This window comes from Pithys albifrons, chromosome 13 (genome assembly GCF_047495875.1).
Source record: "Pithys albifrons albifrons isolate INPA30051 chromosome 13, PitAlb_v1, whole genome shotgun sequence".
Taxonomy (NCBI): Eukaryota; Metazoa; Chordata; class Aves; order Passeriformes; family Thamnophilidae; genus Pithys; species Pithys albifrons.
In genome coordinates, this window is record NC_092470.1 from 20376824 (window position 1) to 20391939 (window position 15116).

The 15116-nt window shown below is 45.4% G+C and overlaps 1 protein-coding gene across 1 annotated transcript in view; it reads left to right on the forward strand.

Annotated features, from left to right (window-relative positions):
* IQCH (IQ motif containing H) overlaps nucleotides 1-13126 on the forward strand; it is a 65816-nt gene extending 52690 nt beyond the window's left edge. The window contains exons 17-21 of the mRNA XM_071568330.1: nucleotides 1415-1582; nucleotides 4482-4607; nucleotides 6036-6097; nucleotides 9572-9680; nucleotides 11479-13126. Coding sequence (XP_071424431.1) covers nucleotides 1415-1582; nucleotides 4482-4607; nucleotides 6036-6097; nucleotides 9572-9680; nucleotides 11479-11580 — 567 coding nt within the window. The 3' untranslated portion in view covers nucleotides 11581-13126. The remainder of the gene's footprint in view (nucleotides 1-1414; nucleotides 1583-4481; nucleotides 4608-6035; nucleotides 6098-9571; nucleotides 9681-11478) is intronic.
* Nucleotides 13127-15116: the final 1990 nt, after the last annotated feature.

Below are 15116 nucleotides of genomic sequence, written 5' to 3' on the forward strand. Positions count from 1 at the left end.
CTGGTACTTCCCAGCTGCACTTCAGTCACAGGAATATCTTTGATTAACTTTTTTTTTTATGGTCTCCCTTCAGCCCAACTTGCCTCCTGCCCCTTTGTTTGAGCATCAGCAAAGCTTCCAAGTAGTGCAGGTGTAGATTTGGAGGTCAGAGCAATGCAGGTGTAACATCAGGGTCTGAATTAAGAGCAACCTGTGCCCTCTGAGCTGCTGAACAATCCAAGACCTTCAACAGCCCCTCCTGCAGCTCTGCCCCCTCCTTCAGGGAGCAAAGCTTGAACTGAGAGTCTAAACCCCAGCTCAACCAAGACCAAAGACACACTGACACAGATTGGTTGAAAACAGTGATCAAAATTAATGTAACACTCCCAGAATATGAATAGTTTGTAATTGTGATTGTGTTGAAAAGGTTGGCACACACTGGAGAAGTACAAATCACCAGGAAAGTTCCTTCCTGTCTCGCAGAAGTGATGATAGGCTATAAATTATTGAAGCAAATTAAACATTATAATTGGGGCACATTCCTCTATTACTGAGCAAGGCCAGCCATTAGCACCCACTTTGCATTTGCTACCGTGCAGCAGGAAATATTTAAGTTGACAAATAGGATATTTAATACAGCAACAGATACTTGGCAGTTGGATATTAACAACTGTTACTGGGGTGATTTATTCCCCATTATCCAAAGGGCATTACTATGTGCATATGATTCCGAAATTAACTCCAGTTTTCCAAGAGGCCTTGCCTGCCTGACCCCTTAATATCCTTATAATGATGCCATTTACCATTCAAGGGCTTAGGCAAGTTGTTCACTGGGAGATTTGTTTCCAGGGGTCCACTGGAGGGCAGATATTTGTGGGGGGGAACATTTCTCACCAGCACAGGAGGCACGAGGGGGTTTTGAGGGGGAAAAACTCCCAGGGAATACCAAGCTCTGGTTGTTGGGACAGAGGAGCCTCACAGAGGGAATCCCTGGTACTTCCTCTGCCTTGGAAATCCTGCTTGGAAAATGAGTTCTGAACTTACAGAAGAGTTCTGATTGTTCCCTTTGGGAAGTGGTTTGTGGAAGCAGGGAATCCTGGAATGGTTTGGGTGGGAAGGGACCTTCAAGCTCATCTTGTTCCACTCCCTGCCATGGGCAGGGACACCTCCCACCAGCCCAGGGTGCTCCAGCCTGGCCTTGGACACTCCCAGGGCTGGGGCAGCCACAGCTTCTCTGCCCAACCTGTGCCAGGGCCTGCCCACCATCCCAGCCAGGAATTCCTTCCCAATATCTTTATCACTTCCAATGCTGCACCAGGAAGGCAGAAGCAGGAACACCAACAAGCAGCACAATAAAGGCAGAGATGTTCTTCCCAATTGCTGAGTTTCACCCTTCTCTTTAATTTACTCTAATGCACCTCTTTGTTTTCATCAGGTGTGGGCAACAGACCTTGACCTTTGCTACAGTGACCAGCTGGCCCTGACTCAGCTCATGTTGTACCTGACAGATGGAAATCTGGACTGTGGCTCCAGCCCCCTCCAAGCACCTCTTGGGTCAAAGACAGGGAAAAGCCAAAGGATGCAGCAGGAGGGGACAAAAACTGTAAGCAGTGCCATGTTCACAACTAACATTATTCATGGAAACTACCACTAAGTTACAGTGTGTCCTGGACCACTGCTCTGGAGGAGCTCAGTCTGCTCCTCTCAGGTTTTAAACTGCTCCTCTTGGATTTTCCAGGGTTAACCAAGTCATGGGATGACATCCCAGTGGAAATTAAAGTTGCTGGATTTATGGGGACACAGTTGTCCATCAGGGTTAACCAAGTCATAGGACAACATCCCAGTAGAAATTAAAGATTTATGGGGACACTGTTGTCCATCCAAACTTTTCACTCAGAAATACTGATTTGTGGTGGTAACTCACTTTTAAATGTTTCAGGTAGTTTTCAAGTTGTAAAAAAGTGGTGATTTATTTGTTGCAAGAAAAAAGGTGTAGGTGAAACACTGTCCTGATTAAATCCAGTTTGGGATGGGGACTTGGAGCACTGAAGTTCTACCCCAGCTTTGTGCTTGACCTGAGGGAACAATCCCAGCTCTGGAGTGTTCCAGGCCAGGCTGGATGAACTTGGAGAGCAACTTGGGACAGTGGAAGGTGTTGTCCCTGTCCCTGGCAGGGGGTGACACTGGGTGGGCTTTAAGGTACCCCCAACCCAAACCATCCTGGGATTCTTTTCTGCAGTCAGAGCTTAAGAAACAGAGATCTCTGTGTAGATACACACAGAGGCACCAAACAGATGCTGCTTGACGTGTTTTGACAGGAGATTCACAACTGCCTTCTTTGCATCCATAGAGCAGGAATGTTGCACCATTCCAAAAATGTCATGGAGCTGTAATTTAGAGGTTAATGAGCCCTTGATCTATTGTTCTTGTCAAGCAACCACTTTTAGTTGGAGAGGAGTAAATTAGATATGATTAGTCCCAGTAGTCCAAGTTTTAGAAATGAAAAGTAATCAAGTAGCAACTTTTTTTAATTAAAATTCCATCAGAATTAACATAAATTGTCATTATATCCTTTATTTTTTCTTCTTTCTGTGTTCCTGAGGTTTTTATCTCTTTAAGAGTTAACTACAAGCCTGCAGTCTCCCAGGAAAACAGAAAAAGAAACAAACCCAGAGACAAATGTTTTTACAGCACATGATCTGTAATGAATGATTAAGTAAAACACTTTGTGTAAAATTATGATGTTAATAATGATTCTGTCCCTTTTAATTTATGAGATATTCTCCATGCTGGTAGGGTTGATTTTGATAAAATGGAGCAGCCCCTGAGTTTGTGTGAGGGTTTTATTTTTAGAAATCCTTCTTTGAAAGAACAAATTTCCCAGATACTGCTGCTCCTGTAATTATGTACAAAACCAATCACTCATTATAGTTAGGATACATTATCTTCTAGACAGATGAGGCTAAATAAGCAACACATTAATAATTCATCCTGCAGTTCATTATGCATGTTGTATGCATGCTTTGTAGCTGAAATAAGCACCTCATCAACCTGATGCCAACCCTTAAACAATAGTTCTGTGTTATTGCAGCCACACTCAGGTTTACGCTTGTTAAACTGCTACTTGGATTAGTTTATCAAGCATTCATTTATTTGTGGTCCCCCACTGCAGAGAACAGATTTTGGAAGCTCCTTTTTTAAGTTAATGACTTGAGCAATGGGTGTTATTAATTCTCAGAATATTATAAACGTGATTAATTTTCAGGCAGAGATGGATTAGATCAGGATTTCAACTATGTCAACTTAAATGAGTCAATGTCAAAACAAATACCATTTGAGAGCAAATACTGTAAATTAGGGCTTCAACATGCAGAGTCCCTGCTCCAAGGAGAAGTCCAGCATGGAGAGAACATCAGGAGAGCCCTGGTCTGGGAGGACAGCTCTGCTCAGTGCCCCATCCCTGGAGTGCCCCAGGCCAGGCTGGACAGGGCTTGGAGCAGCCAGGGCTGGTGGGAGGTGTCCCTGCCCATGGCAGGGGTGGGATCCAGGTTGGACAGGGCTTGGAGCAGCCTGGGCTGGTGGGAGGTGTCCCTGCCCATGGCAGGGGTGGGATCCAGACTGGACAGGGCTTGGAGCAGCCTGGGTTGGTGGGAGGTGTCCCTGCTGCCCATGGCAGGGGTGGGATCCAGGTTGGACAGGGCTTGGAGTACCCTGGGCTGGTGGGAGGTGTCCCTGCTGCCCATGGCAGGGGTGGGATCCAGGTTGGACAGGGCTTGGAGCAGCCTGGGCTGGTGGGAGGTGTCCCTGCCATGGCAGAGGTGGGATCCAGGTTGGACAGGGCTTGGAGCACCCTGGGCTGGTGGGAGGTGTCCCTGCCCATGACAGGGGTGGGATGGGATGGGATGAACTTTAAGTTCTCCTTCAACCCAAACCATTCTGGGATTCTGTGATCTCCCAAGGCTCAGAGCCCACTGAAGCTGTGAAAACATCAAAATGTGGTTGATAAGGAGCAGTTCTGTGGGCCTGATCTGTAATACAAGGTTTAATAGATTTACAAGATTTGAATTTGCTGCATGAAAATGTCTGTGTTCAGTAGACACTGAACAGGAATTCCTCCACACTCACCTGAACTCACTGGCAAAAATCCAGTTATAGAATCATGGAATCTCAGAATGGTTTGGGTTGGAAGGGACCTTAAATCTCATCCCATTCCACCCCCTGCCATGGGCAGGGACACCTCTCACTGTCCCAGGTTGCTCCAAGCCCTGTCCAACCTGGCCTGGGACACTCCCAGGGATGGGGCAGCCACAGCTTCTCTGCCCAACCTGTGCCAGGGCCTGCCCACCCTCCCAGCCAGGAATTCCTTCCCAGTATCCCATATTTCAGCTTGAGGCCATTCCCCCTTGGTCTGTCACCACATTCCCTTGTGAAAAGTCACCAGTTCCCCATTTAGCTGTTGGTTTCTGGTATGAAAATGAGCAATCCTGTGTTGTCTTCTCCAGCCCTCCCCAGCAAGCCCCCGGTGTGCAGTGGCCAGCACTCAGCTGAGGCACTCCAGCCTCTCAGGGACCACCTACAACCTTCTCCTCCAGAGGTGTAAAGCTCGTGGGGTTGGATTTGACCTCCAGGTAGGAATGGGAAACGTGACAAAATGCTCTATTTGCTCTGCAGAAGTTTTGTAGTCAATTCTAATGTGGTAGAACCCCTTAAGAGCAATGTCAGTGTAAGTCATGGAATCATTAAGGTTGGAAAAGACCTCTAAGACCATTTTTGGGTCATTCCGATCGATTTTGGGTCTTTCTGACCCATTTTTGGGGGTTCTGATCCATCTTTGGGTCATTTTGACCCATCTTTGGGTTGTTCTGATCCATCTTTGGGTCATCTCAGTCCATTTTTGGATTATTTTGACCCATTTTTGGATCATTCTGACCCATTTTTGGGTTGTTCTGACCCATCTTTGGATCGTTCTGACTCGTCTTTGGGTCGTTCTGACCCATTTTTGGCTGTTTCTGACCCATTTTTGGCTGTTTCTGACCCATTTCTCCCCCATTTCCCCCCATTCCCCCCAGCCCCATCATGGCCAGCAACGTCACCAACAAGACGGACCCACGTTCGCTCAACTCCGGGGCCTTCATCCAGTTTGGGGTTTTTCTGATCCTTTTTAGGTGTTTCTGACCCATCTTTGGGTCGTTCTGACCCATTTTGGGTGGTTTTGGTCCAATTTGAGTCCATTGTTGGGTCATTTCAGTCCATTTTTGGGTCATTTCAGTCCATCTTTGGGTCATTTCAGTCCATCTTTGGGTCATTTCAGTCCATCTTTGGGTCATTTCAGTCAGGATTTGGGTGGTTGATTCCTATCCAGTTTTTGGTGATTCTGACCCATTTTGGGTCATTCTGATCCATCTTTGGGTCATTTTGACCCATTTTTGGGTCATTCTGATCCATCTTTGGGTCGTTCGAGCTGCCAACCCAACACCACCCTGTTCACCACCCCATGGCCTCAATGCCACATCCACACTTTTATGACATTTCCAGCCTTGGTGACTCCACCACTCCCCTGGGCAGCCTGTTCTTATTCTTCACAACCCTTTCCATGAAAAATTCTTTCCCACTATCTAATCCAAACCTCCCCTGTTGCCAGTGCCAGGCTCCTGATGACCCAGAGCTGAAGGGTAATGAAAGTTTGTGTCCCAGGGACCTCTAAGGTGAGGGCCAGCCTTTTAGAACAGGAAAATGAACATATTTTCTCTGTCTTTAAATTGTATTGTGTGTAAGGCTTTTAGAGGTTACCCTGCCTGCTGATAAAAATAAGGAGATAATTTTGAAGATCCTTTTGACCACATTTAGTGCTTTGGAACAAAAATATTTGCTATATTTATTGTATTCTGTGCAGTGAATTAGAGCAATAATCTGCTTTTACTGAGCAATAATCCCTTAAAAATAACTCCAAACTAACCCTCCTTAGCTGTGGGATGTACTCACTGTCCCTCTGCTACACATTTGTTATAATGACCACTATTTTAGGAATAAATGAAGCAACTTCTTTTATTTAACAGGAAAAACAGGGAACAGTTTTTGTCCTGTATGAAGACCAGAAGCGAGAGAGGCTGGGAATGATGTAAGTAAGGAGTGTCCCTCCCCAGGGTGACAAACAGCTGGGGACACCCTCCATGTGAGGGGAAGGGACAACCTGAACACACCACCTGGGGTCACCAACTGGGCCCTCCTGCTGAGAAAAGTGTAAGATTGGCCTTGGGAAGGGTTTAGGGAGGTTTTCAGCCTTGTAGTGATGAAGGAAATAGGGGAATGTGCTGAGCCCAGAGGCCAAACTGGTGCTGTGAGTGACCCCCTGCCCCCCAAAGCAGGACACTGAGCCACTTTTGTGCAGGGTAAGATAAAAGTAAAGGTCCTTTAATATCCCAGGCCTACAGCCCACAGGAATACAGGATGACATCCATGTGTCCCAGTTCTTGTTTCCATGGCTTTTAGAATAAGATCCCTCCAATCATTGCTTTACACATTTCTCAGTCCAGCCCCAGTCCCACCCCTGGTCCAACCCCCTGGAATTGGGTCTGGGGTCATCAAGACCCTCTATCTTCATCAGTTCCAATCATTGCTTTACACATTTCTCAGTCCAGCCCCAGTCCCACCCCTGGAACTGGGTCTGGGTTCGTCAAGACCCTCTGTCTTCATCAGCTCCTCTTCCTCAGGCACACAAAGGTCTCTTGGAGTTCATCCAGTTCTGACTTCTGGGTCACTCTGACCTGTGTTTATGTTTCATTCTGTGGGCCTCTGATATCCTTCAGCTCTACCTTGGAAAGGAGTCTAAACAAGATTAATTAACTAAAGGAATTTGAGCTCCCTGTTCTGGGACAGGGGTAGTGATAGAAAGGCATTAAACTTAAACTGTTAGAAATATTAACCCTCTAAAAATCTACAACTACTGTGTTCCTAAACTCTACAAAATGTGAAAATCAGAACAAAAACCCCTTTGGCATCAAGTCCCTCCTTTAGAAACAGACAAAACTCAAAAATTTTCTCTGGGTTCTACTACTTAAATTTAGCATTACACTAAAAGATAAACAAAAACTATGGAATTAAATTTTACAGCTGGCTATTATGCAAAACACTAATGATAAAAATAACTAAACAGTTGGTTGGGTTCAGTAACCATGAAGTAGGTTTGTGGAAACTTTCCAAGAGTTCCTTGATTTAAAGCACTACATGAGACAAACTCTGGACTTTTGTGAAGCTGCAATAACATCTGAGGGCTGATTTTGGATAATTTCAAGTGTTTTTCCAATTGACTCACTTTTAGAGATGGAATCTCCAGGTCTCTGGAATTCCATAGGTCTTTCCAAAGTTTGTTTCATTCATCAAAATGCCAATTAGGGCCAATTGCTTTCCATCCTCAATTGTTGGTATCTGAGTACAAACCCAGCAGTCAGTTTTGAAGGATTTGAGGGCACTGCAGGCTCAGCACCTGCTGGGATTGGATCCACTGGCAGGAGCAATCTCTGCCATGGATTAGTTTAATTTTACAGGCAAGATTATTAAAAACCTGACTTGCAGGAGGCAAAGAGGGGGGAAGTTTAGTGCCTGTTGGTGTTGATTTCATGAAGTGCTGAATGGCACTCAGGGAAGTGAGGAATTCTGCAGGCACATGAGAAGTCTCAGAAAGCATAATCTGCACAATCTGCTATGCCCTGACTGAAAACCCCTCCTCAGAGGGAATTTCTGTGAATCTTCCTGCCAAAATGAGGATGTTTGAGTGTGTGAAGGATGTTTGAGTGAGTGAGGGGCTCTCAACCTGCTCTGCATTCCTTTGGTGTTGGAGCTATTCCATTACTGACCTGGGTAACAAAACAGCCTCCTCGAGTGCTGGATGTGCCTGCAAGGATTGTGGAGGGCAGGAATAGAATTCTAAATGATCTCAACAAATTGAAGAAACAACATGAGACACAGAATTAGGTTTGGTTGGAACCAGGTGCAAGAAATTACATTTAGAGAGGAGGAATGAATATAAGGAACAAGGAGGTTGTCAGGATCTGTGGGTCAAACCAGCAAGCTACAAAGTCAGGATCTTGTGGAAAAAGGTAAACTGTATATCCTGGGAGATGTTGGAAATAATCCTTCTGTTCTACTGAGAGGGAGGCAATGAATGTTTAGAGTTGTAGAGAATGTGACTGATAAGGAAAGACTAAATGAAGAGGAGGAAGAGGCAGAGGTGGGATCTGCCAACAATCTCCAACCAAGCACATCAAAAGCCTCTGCAGGAAGGAAAAATCTGATTTCCATGTCTTTGGTAGTAGGACAAGAAAGGATCTAACTCACAGCAAGGAAGATTCCTGGTGAGCATCAGAAGAGTTTCTGGTGGTGAGGGAAGGGAAGGACTAACGAGATTGTTCAGTGGGGTCATCACTGCCAGGGCTGAGGAACAGCCAAAGCTGTGTCAGGATGATGGAAACATCATTGATCCAGCCCAGCCCTGGGAATGCACTCAGTGAATCCCAAGGATTGTTTCTGGGGCTGTGGTTCCTCCAGCCTGCCCTGAGCTCCTGGAGATGAGGGACTGGCAGCAGTCAAGGGAGGCAGATCTGTTCAAAGCTTGGATATTTCTCTACTGTTCTGCTCTCACATGGAGGCAGCTCATGATTGAGATACATTTGAATGAAAATCACTGGAAAAGAACTTGTAAAATGTCTACATGAGGCATTTAAAGTGATGTAGGTGTCTGAAAGTGTTCCACAGACAGCTGAACCCTCCCAAGAGCAGCTGAAGGGTGAGCTCTTCCCTCCCCTGATCCCCCAGAGGAACATCCCTCCCATCCCTGGTCCTCTCACACCTCTCCAGGAGCTGATTCAGCCCAGTGACTCAGCAGGAGGCTTTTTTTGTTGGCCACAGCAACACCTCTTGCATCACCAGCTGGGGTTGGCAGTTATTGATGTTACCAGATACTCTCAAATACATCTGCCCCAACCTGGTCCCAGAATTGTCTGATTTTCAATGGTATTTCATTATTTTCATTTGCAAATATTGTCAAGAAAAAAACCCCACTGAAATACCTGAAACAGGTATGAGAATTATCTATTTCATTACATAGAGATCTGTTGTCACTTCCAGTAAAGGAGGTGCATTATCCCCCAGTGTGATTCCCTGTTCCATGAGGTCTGTGTGTCCCACTGGGAAACCAAAGCCTCAAAAGCTGCAACAATCTAAGAAATGCTGATACTGCTGAGATTTCTCTCACGAATTTCAGGCTGAAGCAACAGCTCCTCTTAACTAATATGGGTGTTTCAAGTGTTCTGCTGTCTCAGTCCTAACTCAAGAGTAGCCTTTTATTTGCAGAAGCTGAAACCTCTCTGCCTACTTCTGCTAAGTTGATTAATAAAAATTATTTATTACACAAATCCTTCCTGTTGACACGTTAAAATGGAGCCCCATCTTTCATATCTCCCTGAAGATTGCCACCTTGTGAGATTGAAAATCCTCATTAAATTCCAGCACCAGGCAGGCACAAATGAGAGGGCGATTGTTTTTAACAGGGGAAGGGAATCATTGGGAAACTCATTTGTTTGGATATCATTAACAGAACAATCGGAGAGGATCTCCAGGGGGTCCTCCTGACCTTTGCTCGCAATCTCTTCATCATCCATCAAGAAATATCAGCACCTAATATGCAAGGCGAGACCAATTTTAAGGTGAGGTGTTAATTAACTAACGATCCCGGGTAATTTCTGTCCAAGGCCTGCAGATACCTCATGCTGGATCATAAACAAGTGCTAAACCATTCCCTTTTCATCCTCGGCACCGTTTGGTTTACAGTGTCTGGGCGGTGCAGGCGGCCTCCCACCGAACCTGTTAGTTAAATTTAAGTTTGAAACTTTTGCTTTGAAAAGAGACATATCCAGCAGGAAACTATTTGTAATCTCCTGCTCCTGAGTGGCCTTTGGAAGAGCAAAGGAGCTGCTGGCACCGCCTCACACGGTTCTGTCACAATTGCCTGCTTGGTGTTCAAGGGCCACCAGCAAGGCAGGAAGCTTAAATTGGCAACAAACTTCCCAGTTGCCAACAGCTCCTTGGATTTGATGCCGTGAGAGAACCCCCCCAGAGCAGGACTCTGAGCCAAGTTAGGGTAGGATAAGATAAAAAGTAAAGGTCCTTTAACACCAGGCCTGTGGCCCACAGGAACACATGAAGACATGCACGTGCTCCCCAGTTCTTGTTTCCATGGCTTTCATAATGTGATCCCTCCAATCCTTACTTTCCACAGTTCTCAGTCCAGCCCCAGTCCCACCCCTGTTCCAACCCCCAGGAATTGGGTCTGGGGTCATTGAGACCCTTTGTCTTCATCAGCTCCTCTTCCTCAGGCTCCTGGAGTTCTTCCAGTTCTGACCTCTGGGTCTCTCTGACCTGTGTTTATGTTTTGTTCTGAGGGCCTTCTGATATCCTCCAATCTTGTACCTTGAAAAAGAGACTCAACAACTAAAAGAATTTGAGCTCCCCATTCTGGGCCAGGGGTAATGATAGAAAGAGATTAAACCTAAGCCAGAAATATTAACCCACTAAAAATCTACAGCTACTGTGTCCCTAAAATCTACCAAATGTGAAAATCAAAACTCAAAAACCCCTTTGGCATCAGATTATTAACACTGATTTCTTGGAAGCAGCAGCAGCCACCACGCACCTAATCCAGCAGCTCCATCCCAGCAGCTTCCCAAGGGGATTGGGCTCTGAATTTCCCTGCTCTTGGTCCTGATCTGAGTGCTGGGGATGCTCCAGGGTGGGGTGGGACCACCTTAGTGAAAGGTGAAGGGAACAGTGTTAGAGATTCATCTCTTAAATCCCATCACATCCCTCAGAGCTGGGATAGACCCTGAGATCAGCTCAGTTGGGTCAAACTTGACTGTAACAATGCCAAGGTCATGGGTTCAATCCCCTGTGTGGGTCATGGGTTCAATCCCCTGTGTGGGCCACTGACTTGAGAGTTGGACTCGATGAGCCTTGGGGGTCCCTTCCAGCTCAGAACAGTCTGGGATTCTGTGATATCAGAGCCTTTCCACCCTGACTTGATTTCCTCCTGAGAAACAGAGTGTGAAATGACAGATTTTGGGGAAGACACAATTCAATTTCACCATGTTACAGAATAAAAAAAAAAAAAAAACCAAACAAACAAACAAATCCCTTTTTTCAATATGAGTGAAAAGCAATCACTGAAGAAAAACATAAAAGGGAACTTTTCTTCATTGCCAGTTAACATATGTGAAATAAAACACCTGTTTGTTAATTAGAAGTACAAATTGTATTTTTATTTACTTGAGATTTGTACATATTTACTAATAACTCCCCCAACTGTCCCCAAAATAGCAGTAAATTTAATTGGTGCATCCTGGCCTGGGTAAGTCTCTTTACCTGTTCAAGGCAGGCACTGCCAGCTGGGGCTGCTGGATTTCATTATAATGCCCATTAAATAACTTGTATTCCTTGAATCTCTTACAGATGGCAATTCAAGATATTGAAGCAATTCTAGGAATTACAGCAGAAAACAAACTGAAATTGGAAGAAGAGCAACCTTGGGAAGCAGATGCTCTGAAAGAATAGTTAACAGAAAATGTTTAAGTGCCTGATTCCTTATGCTGCTGGGAATGCTTCATCTGTAAGAACAGGTTTGGTTTTCCTCCTGTGTTGGTGTGTGGAACAATGTTAACTGAGACACAGCAGCTCCAGGATTTCTGGGTGTGCTGTTTGGAATATCCCTTCTTTCCCAGCAAACCCCTGCTGAAAAGCAGGGAATTCAATCATCCTTATGCTCCTCATGTTCCTGTTGCTGAGGTTGAGCATCTTGTGAGAGAATCTCATTAATGAGGTCACCCTGTCTTTGTCCCTGAATCAGAGCAGGAGACAGACTGCACTGAAAAGAGCCCTGAGACCCCAAATTCCCTTTCCAGCAGGTTGTGTTCTGGAATACAGGCAGGAAAGTAGGTCCAGTGTTAGACCTGTTGGAGCGAGTCCAGAGGAGGCCCCAGGATGGTCAGAGGATGGAGCAGCTCTGCTGGGAGGGCTGGGATTGTTCAGCCTGGGGAGGAGAAGACTCTGGGGTGACCCAACTGTGGACCTGAAGGAGCTGCAGGAAAGATGGAAAAGGACTATTTACAAGGGATGGAGTGACAGGACACAGGGAATGGCTTCCCACTGACAAGGACAGGTTTAGATGGAATATTAGGAAGGAATTCCTGACTGGGAGGGTGGGCTGGCCCTGGCACAGGTTGGGCAGAGAAGCTGTGGCTGCCCCAGCCCTGGGAGTGTCCCAGGCCAGGTTGGAACAACCTGGGACAGTGGGAGGTGTCCCTGCCCATGGCAGGGGGTAGGAGGGGATGGGCTTTGAGGTCCCTTCCCAAACCATTCCATTCTGGGGTTCCCACCCAAACCATTCTGGGATCCTGTGCCTGTAAATGCCATCTTAATTTAAACACCATCTGATCTCAAGCCCAGCAACCCACGTTCCTCTTCAGAACTGACTGTCCACACTGTGATGCTGCTCTTTCTGTTATCTGCAGATTTTTGCAGCAGTTGCCTTATGACCATTTTCAAATCATCAAAAGTTACAGTAATAGCACTAATTCATCAACAGATTCTGCAAGGACCATTATAATTCTCCTTGCACTGTGATTCTCAGGATTCCATGACTTTTGCATGATTCCATCAGATGGATTTTGTATTTCAGATGCTTGTTTGGTCACCCTTGCTGTGCACTGTGTTCAAGGACAACAGTTACACTTGGAAAATTATCTTTAATCTCAGCAGAGAACACATTCTGAATTTTATTATAGAACCTTCTTTCATTATAGCATCTTCTCCATCAGATGGAGACTGTTATGCCAAGCATGGCAAGTATCTGTGAGATTATTTCCAAAAGAAAAAGGGAAAACCAGTTTTAAGGCAAATCCTGAACATGACCAAGTGTTTGCACCAGATCAGTGCCCAGTTTTCCCAATGCTGAGACTTTGATCCCTGAACATCACACATTATCTTTTGTGTAGCCTTTTCCTCTTCCACTTTAGTCACAGAATTAATTATTGCAGATGAAAACATTTGCATAAATGCTGATCCCTGCTTCAAATAAAAATCTGAGAGTATTTTTGTTCAATTCTTGGTTTTATTCCTTTTTTTTTACATGCAATCTCAATATAGTCTTGGATTTGGATATAGAAGAGCCCACAGTGATTTTTCTAAGGTGGAATTTAGCCCATGGATGGACTTGAGCTGGATTCTGAAGGGTTAAGGAAAACCAAGCCTTGATCCAAGCCAGAACAACATAAGGTCTGAGAGGCTCATTAGTTCACTGGCACTTAATAGACTGCAGTGTCCTAGGAGGAAATGAAACCTGCACTTCCTTCTGGCTTTGTTCTATCCTGGCAAAAGAAAACTGTACCTGTTTTTGCAGGAAACAAGTGACCTGAAAGTTCCCGTGGTGAGAGAGATTTCTCAGCATGTGCAAAGTGTGAAATGTATTTGGAGGGGGGGGAAAAAAAAAGTTTTTAATTACTATTAACACTTCTGAGCCTTGAGCTGAGGGAAGGATTGAAACGGCTTGACAGTCTCTCACATTCCACTCCCATGCTGTTGCTGCCAAAAATGCAGGGGGTTTAGGAATACAGCAGATTTAAAATGAAATTCTAGTCTTTAATAAAAAGGTTTTGTCCACAGCTGGCAGTCAAGGTGTGTGTTCAGCTGACAGCACTGGGTGGAGTTTGTGCCTGCAGGAATTGATGTGCTCTTGGCAGAGAGGACATTCTCCTGGGAGAACATCACCTGGAGGGGATGAGACTGCAAACTGACAGGCAGGTGGGTTTAAAGCCCTGGATAAAAGGGGGAAAAAAGACATTCAGCCACATTTCTACATTCAGAATGACAAATCTGAGCATAGAGCAGTTCACAAGCACAACCACCTCGTTGGAATGGGCAGTTCAGGAGAATTTACCACCTTCCATCCAGGTTATGGTAACAAATCCCTGGAGTTTTCAGACTAACCTGGTTCTAAACATTTCCCAGTGAGTGCTTAACATCAATCCCATGTAAGAGTGGGATGCTGGAGATGTGAAACCCCCCTGGTACAGTGTTTGGATCCTCTGTGTGCCAGAGACTGCAAATTCAGTTACAGCACTAAAGATTAGGAACTACAGCCATTGCCAGCCCTCAATTAATGGAATTGAACACATCATGACCATGAAATACAACAGCACAACTCAGAGTGCAGTGCCTCAGTTCAGCCCTTCACCCTCTGACCCACAGCACCACATTCCAGCCTTCTTCTCCTCACTCACTCTTGCCACTAATAAATAAAGATATTAAAGCTAACTATAAATTTATAGTCAGGTGAACTTGAGTCAAATCTGTTGCTGGCAATGATTAATAATTACTAGTTCTCCACACATGATGCAGTGCATTGCAGTAAATAAACAGGGCACATTGTTGGGTAGTAATTGATTAATTAGCACGTTCATACTAATAACTCAATGGTTTAAGATTGCTGAGTTTGAGATATTGCTTGCAATTATTGAAAGGAAAAACCTGTTTCCATTTCTCAGTTTTCTGTCTTTTTCCCCCTCCTTAAACAGAATGTTTAATGGCTCAAAACCTTAGCTTTTATTTAGAAAAATGGAATATGGGGCTATCTCTCTTCCCAAGGGGTCTGACACTTGAAAGGAGGATTTTTAGTGTGGTATCACTGTTGATTTTCCCCAAGTCAAGCCCACACAGCTGAGCACACTCTCCTGGGCACAGGTGGACCTGGTTGGTGCTGCAGGTGTGACCTGCCAGCAGCACTCGGTGGTTCTGGCAGTGCCAACAAAACCACTTTAACAATGTAATTACTCTGGTTTTGTGATGTTTTCCCTCTGTCTGTGTGGAGCTCAGGGGGATCCTCTTCACCTCAGGGTGTCACAGAATCCCAGAATCCCTGAGGTTGGCAAAGCCCTCCCAGCCCATGGAGCCCACCCTGTGCCCAATGCTCACCTTGGCAAAGCCCTCCCAGCCTCTGGAGCCCACCCTGTGCCCGATGCCCACCTTGTCCCCCAGCCCAGAGCACTCAGTGCCATGGCCAGTCCTGCCTTGGGCACTCCAAACCTCCCTGGGCA